At 42.2% G+C, this 12,423-nt stretch overlaps 3 protein-coding genes across 4 annotated transcripts in view; 2 read left to right on the forward strand and 1 right to left on the reverse strand.

Annotated features, from left to right (window-relative positions):
* Positions 1–12,423, reverse strand: part of LOC101952491 (E3 ISG15--protein ligase HERC5) — a 47,912-nt gene that overhangs the window by 15,312 nt on the left and 20,177 nt on the right. The window contains exons 15-17 of one of the 2 annotated variants that reach the window (XM_042856274.2): positions 8,683–8,730; positions 6,751–6,852; positions 6,536–6,658 (exon numbers count right to left, since the gene is read on the reverse strand). In XM_042856274.2, coding sequence (XP_042712208.2) covers positions 6,536–6,658; positions 6,751–6,852; positions 8,683–8,730 — 273 coding nt within the window. The remainder of the gene's footprint in view (positions 1–6,535; positions 6,659–6,750; positions 6,853–8,682; positions 8,731–12,423) is intronic. The other variant, XM_065597522.1, reaches the window with a different exon arrangement.
* PYURF (PIGY upstream open reading frame) lies at positions 973–4,867 on the forward strand. Its single transcript, XM_005292007.4, has 2 exons — positions 973–1,315; positions 2,383–4,867. The coding sequence occupies exons 1-2, from the start codon at positions 1,104–1,106 to the stop codon at positions 2,522–2,524; spliced, it is 354 nt and encodes a 117-aa protein (XP_005292064.1). The 5' UTR covers positions 973–1,103; the 3' UTR covers positions 2,525–4,867.
* PIGY (phosphatidylinositol glycan anchor biosynthesis class Y) lies at positions 2,592–4,867 on the forward strand. The gene has a single exon (XM_042856414.2). The coding sequence runs from the start codon at positions 2,592–2,594 to the stop codon at positions 2,805–2,807; it is 216 nt and encodes a 71-aa protein (XP_042712348.1). The 3' UTR covers positions 2,808–4,867.

The raw sequence follows: 12,423 nt of genomic DNA on the forward strand, positions 1-12,423 counted from the left end.
TGCTGCACTGTCTGGGGCATTTGCTGACACAGTTTGGGGAGTTTAGATTTTTTCTGTATGTCAGCAGGTATTCAGGTCAAAATACGGGCTATGGGGAAGCTCACTTGCCAAAATGTAATATTTTTTGTTTTATTATTTTTATGACATTAGGCACTAAGTATTTCGTATTTTTGTTTTTCTTTTGTTTTTTAATTGAGTTTAAACCGCCCTAGATTCTCTTTTTCCAGTTCCCCACTGGAACCATTTTTTCCTGAGCAAGTTATAAACCTCTGAAAACAAAGGTTTAGAGCAGTCAAGCTGGAATATGTTGAACAAGTGAGATTTCAAAAGAAATTCCAATGTCCCACTGAAATCAACTCAACAAATTCTTTCCTCATCACAGTGAGCTTAAAAATAAAAATGGACTAAAAATTAACTCCCAACAAGGGAGTATCCCTAACCCCTCCACATGAGTACAATTTGTCAACTCTCGGGGAGTGTAACTTTTCCTATAGGTGCACAAATCGCTGTAGCCTCATCTTGTAGACCTGGTTGAACTGCCAAGGGAAATGCTTAGAATGAGATTAAGTATCAGAGGTAGCCGTTTTAGTCTGTATCCACAAAAACAATGAGGAGTCTGGTGGCACTTTAAAGACTAACAGATTTATACTCCTCGTTGTTTTAGAATGAGATTAAAATACTACAGCTGTTGATCCATTACTCTATTATGGTACGGATGGAGTACCTCCACCATAGTATCTGAGAGTCTCCAAGTATTTAGAAAATAGAAACCACAGTTTCTGCCTTCCGAGCCGTAGGAGAAATAGCTTAATTAGCTGATAGTGTGGCGAACCAAGTGAAAGTGATAACTGACTCTATTCAGCGTGGGCTGAAAGGAAAGATGAGTTGCTACAAGGAAAGAGCAGTTGCTATAAATAACACAGTTCAGGAGCACTGCAGTATTGGCTGAGTACTAGGAACTAAAGTGCAAGCACCCAGGCTGCACAGGGACTCGCTGGAGCCAGCACAGGAAGGAACTCGTTGCAGAGAGGAGGAGGAGGAGGAGGCTGGCCCTGTGAGTCAGCACACAGCAGCAGCAGGCCCGGCAGTAGCTGAGCAGGACCATGCGAGGACGGTATGTGAGCAGGACCCTCGCCTCAGTGCTGCTGTGCAGGCAGCCCCAGCCTGTGGGAGCAGGCGCTGCTGCTAACAGACCCTTCCCGGGTGCAGCCCCGAGACACTCCTCGGACGGGCAGGAGGGCCAGGAGCAGCCCAAGGCGTGGGACCCGGCTCTGCTCGAGTTCCTGGTCTGCCCGCTATCCAAGAAACCACTGAGGTGAGGCCAGCCTCCTTCCCCTTCTCTCGCATTCAGAGAGCTTAGGGGACCCTTGTGATCATCTAGTCTGACCTGCTGCATGATGCAAGCCAGGGAACCGTGCCCAGTAATCCCTGCCTGTAGGGAATAGTCTCTCCTCCCCTTTCCCACAAACCCACCACCCTCTGAACTTCCAGTGTCCAGCTAATCCCCCCCACCCTTCTTTAGAGATAAAATTTTAACCAACAGTGACAATTTTGTCTGAGGCTGATTTCAAAGCATGAGCGAAATTTCACTATCCTGTTGGAAAAACACAGCAGTAGCCTTTAATCACAAAAGGAGCTGGTTTTTAAATCAGTCCTAAAGTTAATCTGAATGAGAGCCTACACCGGCCCATGAGTAAATCTTGGCAGGTCACTCACTTCCAATTTTCTGCAGCTTTTCATTAACTGAACTGTATATCTGCACGGGGGAGGGAAGCGAGTTACAATGGAAGGGGTGTGTGTGTGTGTGTCACACCCATTCAGGCTCTCCCTCCATTTTTACCTATTTCCCTCCATGAGCATGCTATTTATATCTACTAGAATTAATTGAAATACAGCAAAAGGCAGGAACTGAAAGTAACCTGTAAGGTTCATGACAAGCACATATGCTCTGTGGAAGCTACAGTTTGCCATAATTTATATTTACACTTTCTCCTTTGCATACACAAACACAATCATAAAGTACCCCATGAATAGCCTTGAGGACATCATTGTGAAGTACAGCTGAGTTGAATGGCATTTTCTACACAAAATCTTAGTTCCCAGCTGCACGGTGCCCAAGCACTTAAGGAGAATTTTCATTTTCATAATTTAAATGTTCTAAATTTTGTAATGAAGAGTCACACCCTGCCTCCATTCTAAATAGTATCTTTATTTGAAGGCATGTTTTCCTGCTTTGAGAATGTGTCCTGGTTACTTTCTGTTAAGATTTCAGTTGTCTTTCACCCCCTTCCAAAAAAAACAACCCAACCCAAAATCTTAAAAAACAAAACAAAAACCCAGGTCTTTGTATCTACTGTTCAATTCTTTAAATTTTTTGATCAGGTATGAAGCATCCACCAATGAACTAATTAACAAAGAGCTGGGCATCGCATATCCAATCATTGATGGCATTCCTAATATGATCCCTCAGGCCGCAAGGATGATTGACAGAAAGGCCCAGGATGAAGAACCGAAGCAAACCTAGATAGCTGTTATCATTAAAAACAAAACCTGAAGACTAACCTACGCCTACAGTAACTGGGGAAGGAAAAATGTTCCTGTCACTGCCTACGCTAACTGTACTTGTTCCACTGTTGTCCTTAGCTGGTCTGTTTTATTCAGCCAGTGTGGATGAAAAGTTCCCAGAGGGCTGCACCAGCACAACCAGCTTGTGTTTCTATAGTCTGCTTCTTCCCATTACCATACCAGTTTACGTGTTCTTTCATCTTTGGACCTGGATGGGTATTAAACTTTTTAGACACAACTAATAAGGCAAAAGCAGAAAAGTAGACTTGCCAACCTTATGGCCTACCCACACCCTAATATTATATTCTGTGCAGTTGCAATGGTCTAGCATTAGTGGTGGTCTTTATTAATCTCCCAATGACACCTGAAAATGTAACGTTCTGCACAAGCCTTGATGCACAATGGCCTCATTAGTGCTAAGAGATAATTAAATAACATTTTCTCTTGTTCCTCCTCCATGTTAGTGTGTCCCATCAAAACCGATGGGTGTGTTGTAAGGCTATGCTACTAACCTGTCAAAGGTGTTGTGTCTCTTTGCTAAGAATAAATATTGTGCACTGATTGAGATGAATTATTTTAAATAGGTTAGGGTGAGTTTCACTATGCCTCTTTCAATAAGCAGCACTGTCATGCAGTAGTTGTCTTGCTGGTTTGAACTGATGGCTGCAGTGGAATGCATTTGTCTTACTGGGCTATGGAAATAGAGTATAATACACCTCTACCCCCATATAACGTGACCCGCTATAACACGAATTCGGATATAACGCGGTAAAGCATGCTCCGGGGGGGCAGGGCTGCACACTCCGGTGGATCAATGCAAGTTCAATATAACACGGTTTCACCTATAACGTGGTAAGGTTTTTTTTTTTTTTTTGGCTCCCAAGGACAGCGTTATAGCGAGGTAGAGGTGTACATCAAACTTGTATCCACATGTGCTTTGCAGACTCTATTAGGAGCTCTTTGGTCACTACTGAAATGCAGGCACATTGGAGGTGGCATCCATTTATGCACCTGTAAAGCTATAGGTCTAATTTTAGATGGGGAAGTGAAAAGTAATGTCTCTAATTAAATTATAGGGGAAATGAAGACGGCATTTGTCATTACTGAAATAGGCATTATTATGATTGCCAGGATAGCAGAGCTGGTACACCTATTCATGGGATAGTAGCCTGGGGGCTCCTGGAACCTGTGCCAACTGGCAAAGGTCCCTACCAGCTGGGGATAGCAGCAGTGCGGCATGTAGCAACCATACCCTCTCCCCAGCCCTTTGCCAGATCTATGCTGTCTGGGGAAATGCAGTACAAAGGGAGCAGAGAAGGGCTCAGAATCTGACCTATTAAAATATCCATTGGTTGCTGTTAGATCTCACTACAGGATGATACGGTCATATAGGTTTCTATTTTCCAAACTCATATTAGCACTACCCAATGGAGTGCTCTTTCACTGCTAGGTCACCTCCTTATGACTGTTGGGTAGTCTGCTGTATGTGAAAGTGGTGGCCAGGCAAACTGATGTCTGTACAACACAAGTCATCTCCATGACAGCACTAGGGGCCAAGAACTGACTTGGCCACAGAGACTAACTGCTGCTGTCCCTATTGGAGATGGCCTCCCGCACACCATGGATGAGATGCCCCAGCGGCACAGCATGGGAGATGACTGTATAGCTGCTGCCTTTGCTGTACCATCATGTAGTTACAAAGGAGGCTTCAGTTTCCATTTCTGTTGGTCTGGCACCAACTATCATGAAAAAACAATTAGATGGAAGAGTGAATAAGGTCCTGACCTGGCAGGAAATCTGGGTAGTGGACTTTAATGGAGCTCTGCATGGGCCCAGGATCATAGAGTCATATAGGCTTCTATGTTCCAAACTCTCATCAGCACTATGGACTGGAGTGCTCTGGTTATCATATCCACGCCACGAGAGACAGCAAATGCAACAACTCGTTACCCAACTTTTTTTTCTTTTGGTGGTGGTGGTCCTTCTTCCCTGCCAGCAGTTCCCACCCTGCGTCTACCGCAGCAGTGTGAACGCGCAGGTTCACTCTGCCATTTATTCCACGCCTTACAGCATCGAATGCCCTGCCTACAGCTTTGCTTCGTTAAGCAACACATCAAAAATACCGTCTGCCCTCCCAGATTATAACTAGTTGCTTTTCCCTAGAGCATCTTATTACTCTCTTCTGATTTCTCAGTAACTAAATCTTTAAGAATATTTACCTGTAGTTTGGTTTGTTTATATATAAATTCATGTATGTAAACTACCATCCAATTAAATACAGACTCTGTGAAAATGGGATAAATATGCGACCTGATTCCTCTCTTCCTCTTTACCTCATAGTGTTGGGCTGGGTCATGGCTTGCTGTCATCATGTGCTATATCTAAAGGAGGCCAGCTCTTGTTTCCCAGAGTTAGACTTGAGGGGCAGAGAGGTAGCAAAGAATGAATCTGGTAGACTTGTATTCTTTGATTTATTGCTGTATTTGTTCCGTCAACTTATACAAGTGACTCCATCTTACTTAGGGTCATAGTAGTTAGTTATAGACAAGACCCACAGATCACGGAGTCCATCCCAATGCAAGGAATAGCTTCCCCCCCACCCCATTAGAAGACCTAACCAATGTTAACCAGTCCCCATAGGGCTGTCCCTAGGGGGCTGCGGAGCCTGGGATATAGGCGCTGAGTTTCCAATCTGCCAGGGCGGGGCTCTACCCAGGCCCCTGCCCCCAAGGCTCCACCCCTGCCCCAACTCTTCCTCACCCAGTTCTGCCCCCTACCCTCCCCCCCAGCACCTCCTGACGCCGCAAAACATCTAATCCATGGTAGGTGCTGAGAGGGAGCGGGGCCCGCCTGTGGGCAGGAAGTGCTGGGGTGAGGGGGAGGTTTTGGTAGGGGGGGCTCCTCCTCACCCCTGCCCGGCTGCCGCTCACCTCCCCATTCGCCTCACCTCCCCGCTGTCTCCTTCAGGGACCCCGGCGGTCGCCCCGATTCACCATACCCAAGGGATGTCTCTGAGTCTCCATATATGTGACCAGCCAGAATCACAGGCTCAGAGATGCACTTTGCAGGAACGTATATAAATCTCACTACCCAGATAGGTATCCAAGACACAGATGTTACTCTTCAATTTTAACATGGAGATAGATATTTGTTACTGAGCTGTAAATGGAAGCACATTTCCAACCTAAGCTAAAAAGTTATGTAGGGAGAGTTTTCTGCTCCTTCATCCTTACCCTCTTGCATTTTACATCAAGGTGGCAATGGTATGCATAAGGACAATTTGTACATGTATGGTCTAGCTCATGCAGAGGAATCACTTTTGCTACCACCATTCTCTGTCTCAACATCAGAGATGTCTCTCTCTGTCCAGTTGGGAGCTCCTGTTTAAGTTAAGATGACTGGCACTGGTTGGCTAAGGGCTGTCTCCATGGTGGAGTAATGCATTATACGTGACTGTACTTTCTAAAGCGCACAAATGTGTTGTATTAATTGGTCCCTATAAACCCTGCTTTTGCGCACTAACGGTTCTCTTGTAGTGCACTTTAACACTGGAGTTTCAAACAGAACTATGTTGAAGTGCACCACCTGGGTGTACCCAGACCAATTAATACGCAACACATTCCTGTGCTTTATAAAATACTCCACCCCCGTAGCGTGCATTACCCCACTGCGTAGATAAGTCCTAAGACTTGGTACAAATACCCAGTGAATGGGTGAGAATGAGCCACTTGCTTTAATCAAACAAAGTTTAATTGCCAGGTATGCCAAGAACGAGAAATTAATTCTAGACCACATGGAACTTGCTTTTAAGTAATTTCCATGATACTTTTCCTCCTTTGATTTTTAACTGGATTTTAAAATGCCTGCTGAATGCTGGAAAGATCTTTGTTGGTTATTAGCTATATTAAAGGCAAAGTACTCTAGAGCAATATACTCAGAGCTAACAAAATAATCAAGCTTGATTTCTTACTTGCAAGAATTTCTCAAATGTTTTAGGTACTGCGCTCCTTAAATTCTGCCACACGTCATCCACAAGATGTGCTCTTCTGACCTCTAAACGCCACGGACCTCGTGGCACCAGGAAAGAGTTTGTCTACAAAACAAAATAGACAATGTGTTACAAGCTTTACAGTCTTTTGGTTTTTAAATTATTAAAAAAACCTCATTGACTTTGGCAATACTTACGTTATATATCCCGAACAGAATTTGGCGGTCAATGTTATAAACCACAATCTTATCTTGCATGTCAAAGATGCAAGGGTATGCAGTCAGTTTCAACAAAGCCCTCTGAAATGACAAGAAAGTTTCATTTTCAATGAGGAAAATGTATTTAAAATATCACTGCGATAAAGACAAGCTGGATTGTCAGTTGTTCCTCTGTCATGTTATGTACATAAGACAGTATTTTTAAAAGGAACGTCCAAAAGTGAAATCCCCCATTTGTCTGTTAAAATAGCCACTTACAGGTTCTGTTCCCTACTGTGAGTACCTCAGCTCTAAAGCCTTATATACTGCACCCTTGTTCACAATGCACCATACCCCATTACAGAAGTAGTCCCATTGAAATCAGAATCAGGCCTTCGCATTTTGTATGCACAAATGCATGGTTTTCACTTGCACACTCGGTACACTTCTGAAAGCGGCTTTTGAAATTTGGCCCTAGGCATTATCATTACAGCAATGAGCATGGCAGTAGAAATTCCCAGATAGCTTATACAGATTCAGCATATTTTCTTCAAAATCCATTGAATTTTTGCAGAGGTTTTCAGCTCCCACCAATTCTGTTTGTCACTACTCTTAAATTTCAGTGCTAACTATCATTTAAGGCATAATGATGAACATTCCGAAGCAATATATTAACCAACGAAAGGGGACAGTGGGAGTAGGTTATAAACACAAGGGTTGACAGATATTTGTGGATTTCACCTACATTGCAAAATCTGAAAATAACACCCCAGTCTTTGAGACTGGACTATTTTATGAAGAAGTTTGCAGTAAATGTGCGAGAAATGCTGCTGGTATGGAGACATCGGAATGGTTTGAGAACTGTGCCACTCGCTATAGCAACTATGCCTACTCAGATATTTATTTGGTAAGTTACTGCAGGAGGTTTCAATCTGGTGTACTTCCAAAACTATTTTGGACAGGTTGAGCCTGCTCCTGTCATTTGCTGCGTGTGGGCCAATTCTTTTATCATCATGGAAACCCCTTGAAGTCAACAAGGCTCAGCCCTGTTGCAACAAATTAGAAGATCGGGGCTTTAGGAGCTAGAAAAGATAACTGTCCAAGAGAATGCACGGATGAAAAAAAATCACATCCCTGTGTTGGTTATATCGCCCCAGCTGCAGAGCAAGAAAGATAACAGCGTATAAATTTACACTAGGAAGGTCTAGAAAGAAAAATGTAGTACTTGTATATATTTCTAATGAACTATTATACTCTGCAGAACATCACAATGTTTTTCTACCATTGTGGATGAGCTCTTATTAAACTGCTGTAACACCGATATAAAAACCGGAAATATTAAGTGAGTGTTGAATACTCACCACATGAACCCATTTTACACCTTTTTTTGTTTTAAACAGAGGTTTACAATTAAGTTTTATTTGTAAAAGCTGGTGCAAGAAGAACACCCAATATTTCCCTTCTCCTGATGCCCTAGAGGATGGACTATTTTCAGCCCAGCGCCTCCTCTTGTAGGAATTGAAAAGGACAGTAATTCTTCCCTGCCAATCCCTGAAACTGTACACTATAGAGATGCTGGGGGGAGTCAGACCCCAAACCCATCTCAAAGAAAACTGAGGTCAGGAAAGGGTGTGTGTAGGGCAGGAGGTGTGGGGCTCAGGCCACATAAACCTTTACAGACTTAGGCAAACGTTTAGTGAAAAGACTAAAATCCAAACCCAGCTTGATTTCTGGTGGGTTCTGTGTTCCAACCAAACATTTTGCACCCCTCTGTTTCTTATGACTAATTTTCACTCAGAACCATCTCTACTAACTGTCTGGGATTTTTTGGATGACTGAGTATTCCTGTAAAGGTCATGGAGACAACAAAAAGTAAATTTTAATGCTAATGTCCAAAGGCCAGTTTCTAACTGGATATGAAATATAGCTTACTGTTTCCAAATGCTTTGAAATCAGGTTTTTGTTCCACTGTTCGAAAGTCTAAAAAAAGAGAATAGGAGTTTTAATAGCACCTTTCATACTTCAGATACTTGAAAGCACTCTACAAAAGAATGAGTTACGTACCAGTAATGTGAACATCTGGACCAATGAGTAGTCATTGCACAAATTTAGCAAAATGATTCATTATTATTGGTACCTTTTAGAAAATATTCAAAAATAGATATTATTATACAAAATAGCCTAATTCAAGATGCCACATCAAAAAGAAAAACTGGTTCTATACTGAATAAGGAGAAACCTCAGCCGGTGTGTTATGTAGTGTTTGCTTTGGTATTATTTCTACTCTTCCCTCCCCTGGTCCCTTCTCTTACCTTGTTAATTTCATTATGCTTCATAATACTGTGTTTGTAATTTAACTGCAGTTGCAGTGTAATCACACTGCTGTTTTTGTAATGACTATTCATAGAACCAGAAGTTGAACTATATGACTGAACGGCTAAAAGGAGAGAGACGGCTAAAAGCATCACTGCAATGTGATTAGTCACTGGATTAGAAAGTGTAACCACTGGATTTTATTTAAGGAGAAAAACTACAATAAAGTGCATTGTCCACATGATGAACAATATTAGGCAATAACTAAAATACATTATTTAGAATATATTTGGAGTTCAAGGAGAGGAGGCAGATATTCTAGTGTCTCTCTCCTCTTTCTCCCCTTACTTTAGATATCAGCAGGTCTGGTTTTCACCAGTATTTAAATGATAGGGCATTTTGACTTCTATGACTCATTGCTGGATAAGACAAGATAGTTTTTGTTCATTGCTAAAAACATAAGAACAGCCATACAGGATCAGATCAAAGGTCCATCTACCCCAGTATCCTGTCTTCCGACAGTGGCCAATGCCAGGTGCTTCAGAGGGAATGAACAAAACAGGACAATTATGAAGCAATCCATCGCCCGTTGTCCATTCCTAGCTTCTGGCAGTTAGAGGCTTATGACACCCAGAGCATGAGGTTGCATCCCTGACCATCTTGGCTAATAGCCACTGATGGCCCTACTGTCCATGAACTTATCTTAAGGTATGTCTACACTGTTCCCATTACAGCGTGGCCGGGACAGCAGTGTGACCTGGGCAGTGTATCCACCCCGAATGAGCGGTGGTAGCTTTATCGCCGGGATAAAGTGCTGTCCATACTGGCACTTTTCAGTGCTGAAACTTTTGTCGCTCAGGGGGGTGTTTTTTCACACCCCCGACCGACTAAAATTTTAGCACTGAAAGTGGCAGTGTAGACACAGCCTAATGCTTTTTTGAACCCTGTTATAGTTTTGGCCTTCACAACATCCTCTGGCAACGAGTTCCACAGGTTGACTGTGCGTTGTGTGAAGTAGTCCTTCCTTTTGTTTGTTTTTTTAAACATGCTGCCTATTAATTGGGTGACCACTGATTTGTTGTGTTATGTGGAGGGGTAAATAATACTTCCTTATTCACTTATCCACACCAGTCTTGATTTTATAGACCTCTATTATATCCCCCCTTTGTCGTCTGTTCTCCAAGCTGAAAAGTCCCAGTCTTTAATCTCTCCTCATATGAAAGCTGTTCCATCCTCCTAATCATTTCTGTTGCCCTTCTCTGTACCATCTCCGATTCCAATATATCTTTTTTGAAATGGGGTGACCAGAACTGCACACAGTATTCAAGGTGCAGGCGTACCATGGATTCATATAGTGGCAATATGATATTTTCTGTCTTATCACCTATCCCTTTCCTAATGGTTCCCAACATTGTTAGCTTTTTTGACTGCAGCTACACACTGAGCAGACGTTTTCAGAGAACCATCTACTATGACTCCAAGATCTCTTTCTTGAGTGTTAACAGCTAATTTAGACCCCATAATTTTGTATGTATAGTTGGGATTATGTTTTCCAATGTCCATTATTTTGCATTTATCAACACTGAATTTCATCTCCCATTTGGTTGCCTAGTCACTCAGTTTTGTGAGATCCCTTTGGAACTCTTCACAGTCAGCTTTGGACTTAACTACCTTGAGTAATTTTTTATCATCTGCAAATTTTGCCACCTCATTGTTTACCTCTTTGTCCGGATCATTTATGAATAAGTTAAAAAGCACTGGTCCCAGTGCACATCCCTGGGGCACATCACTATTTACCTCTCTCCATTCCGAAAACTGACTATTTATTCCTACCCTTTGTTTCCTATTTTTTAACCAGCTACTGATCCATGAGAGGACCTTCCCTCTTATCCCACGATTGCTTACTTTGTTTAAGAGCCTTTACTGGGTACCTTGTCAAAGGCTTTCTGAAAGTCCGCATACATTATATCTACTGGATCAACCTTGTCCACATGCTTGTTGACCCCCTAAAAGAATTCTAATAGATTGGTGAGGCATGATTTTCCTTTACAAATGCTATGTTGACTCTTCCCTCAATAAATCGTGTTCATTTATGTGTCTGATAATTCTGTTCTTTACTATAGTTTCAACCAATTTGCCTGGCACTGAAGTTAGGCGTACTGGCCTGAATTCACCAAGATAGCCTCCGGAACCTTTTAAAAAAATTGGTGTCACATTAGCTATCCACCAGTCATCTGGTACAAAAGCTGATTTAAGTGGTAGGTTACACCACACTTAATAGTTCTGCAATTTCATATTTGAGTTTCTTCAGAACTCTTGGGTGAACACCATCTGGTCCTGGTGACTTATTACTGTTTAATTTATTTATTGTTCCAAAACCTCCTCTATTGACACCTCAGTCTGGGACAGTTCCTCAGATTTGTCACCTAAAAAGCATGGCTCAGGTGTGGGAATCTTCCTTCCTCACATCTTTCGCAGTGAAGACGGGTGCAAAGAATTCATTTGGTTTCTCCGCAATGGTCTTGTCTTCCTTTAGTGCTCTTTTAGCACGTCCATTGTCCAGTGGCCCCACTGATTGTTTGGCAGCTGTTTCTGATGTACTCAAAAAACAATTTGCTGTTAGTTCTTGAGTCTTTGGCTAGTTGTTCTTTAAATTCTTTATTAGTCTGTCTAATTCTATTTTTACACTTGACTTGCCAGAGTTTATGCTCCTTTCTAGTTTCCTCAGTGGGATTTGACTTCCAATTTTTAAAGGACACCTTTTTGTCTCTAATAGCTTCTTTTACTACATTGTTTAGCCATGATAGTACTTTTCTGGTCCTCTTACTTTGTTTTTTAATTTGGGGTATACATTTAATTTGAGCCTCTATTATGGTGTTTTTTAAAAGTTTCCATGGAGCTTGAAGGCATTTCACTATTGTGACTGTACCTTTTAATTTTTCTTTAACTAGCTTCCTCATTTTTGTGTAGTTCCCCTTTCTGAAGTTAAATGCTACTGTGCTGGGCTTCTTTGGTATTTTCCCTCCCGCAAGGAAGTTAAATTTAATTACTTTATGGTCACTATTACCAAGCGGTTCAGCTATATTCACCTCTTGGACCAGATCCTGTGCTCCACTTAGGACTAAATCCAGAATTGCCTCTCCTCTTGTGGGGTCCAGGAGAAGCTGCTCCAAGAAGCAGTCATTAGTGGTGTCTAGAAATTTTATCTCAGTATCCCATTCCAAGGTGACATGTACCCAGTCAATATGGGGATAGCTGAAATCCCCCAATATTATTGAGTTTTCTACTTTTATAGCCTCTCTATTCTCCTAGAGCATTTCACGATCACCATCCTGGTCAGGTAGTTGGTAGTATATTCCT

The sequence above is a fragment of the Chrysemys picta genome, chromosome 5, assembly GCF_011386835.1.
Source record: "Chrysemys picta bellii isolate R12L10 chromosome 5, ASM1138683v2, whole genome shotgun sequence".
Classification (NCBI taxonomy): Eukaryota; Metazoa; Chordata; order Testudines; family Emydidae; genus Chrysemys; species Chrysemys picta.

Coding starts and splice junctions, on each gene's coding strand:
- PYURF (XM_005292007.4), top strand. CDS start 1,104: ATGCGAGGACGGTATGTGAGCAGGACCCTCGCCTCAGTGCTGCTGTGC. Junction 1,316..2,382: donor CTATCCAAGAAACCACTGAG/GTGAGGCCAGCC, acceptor TTTTTTGATCAG/GTATGAAGCATCCACCAATG.
- PIGY (XM_042856414.2), top strand. CDS start 2,592: ATGTTCCTGTCACTGCCTACGCTAACTGTACTTGTTCCACTGTTGTCC.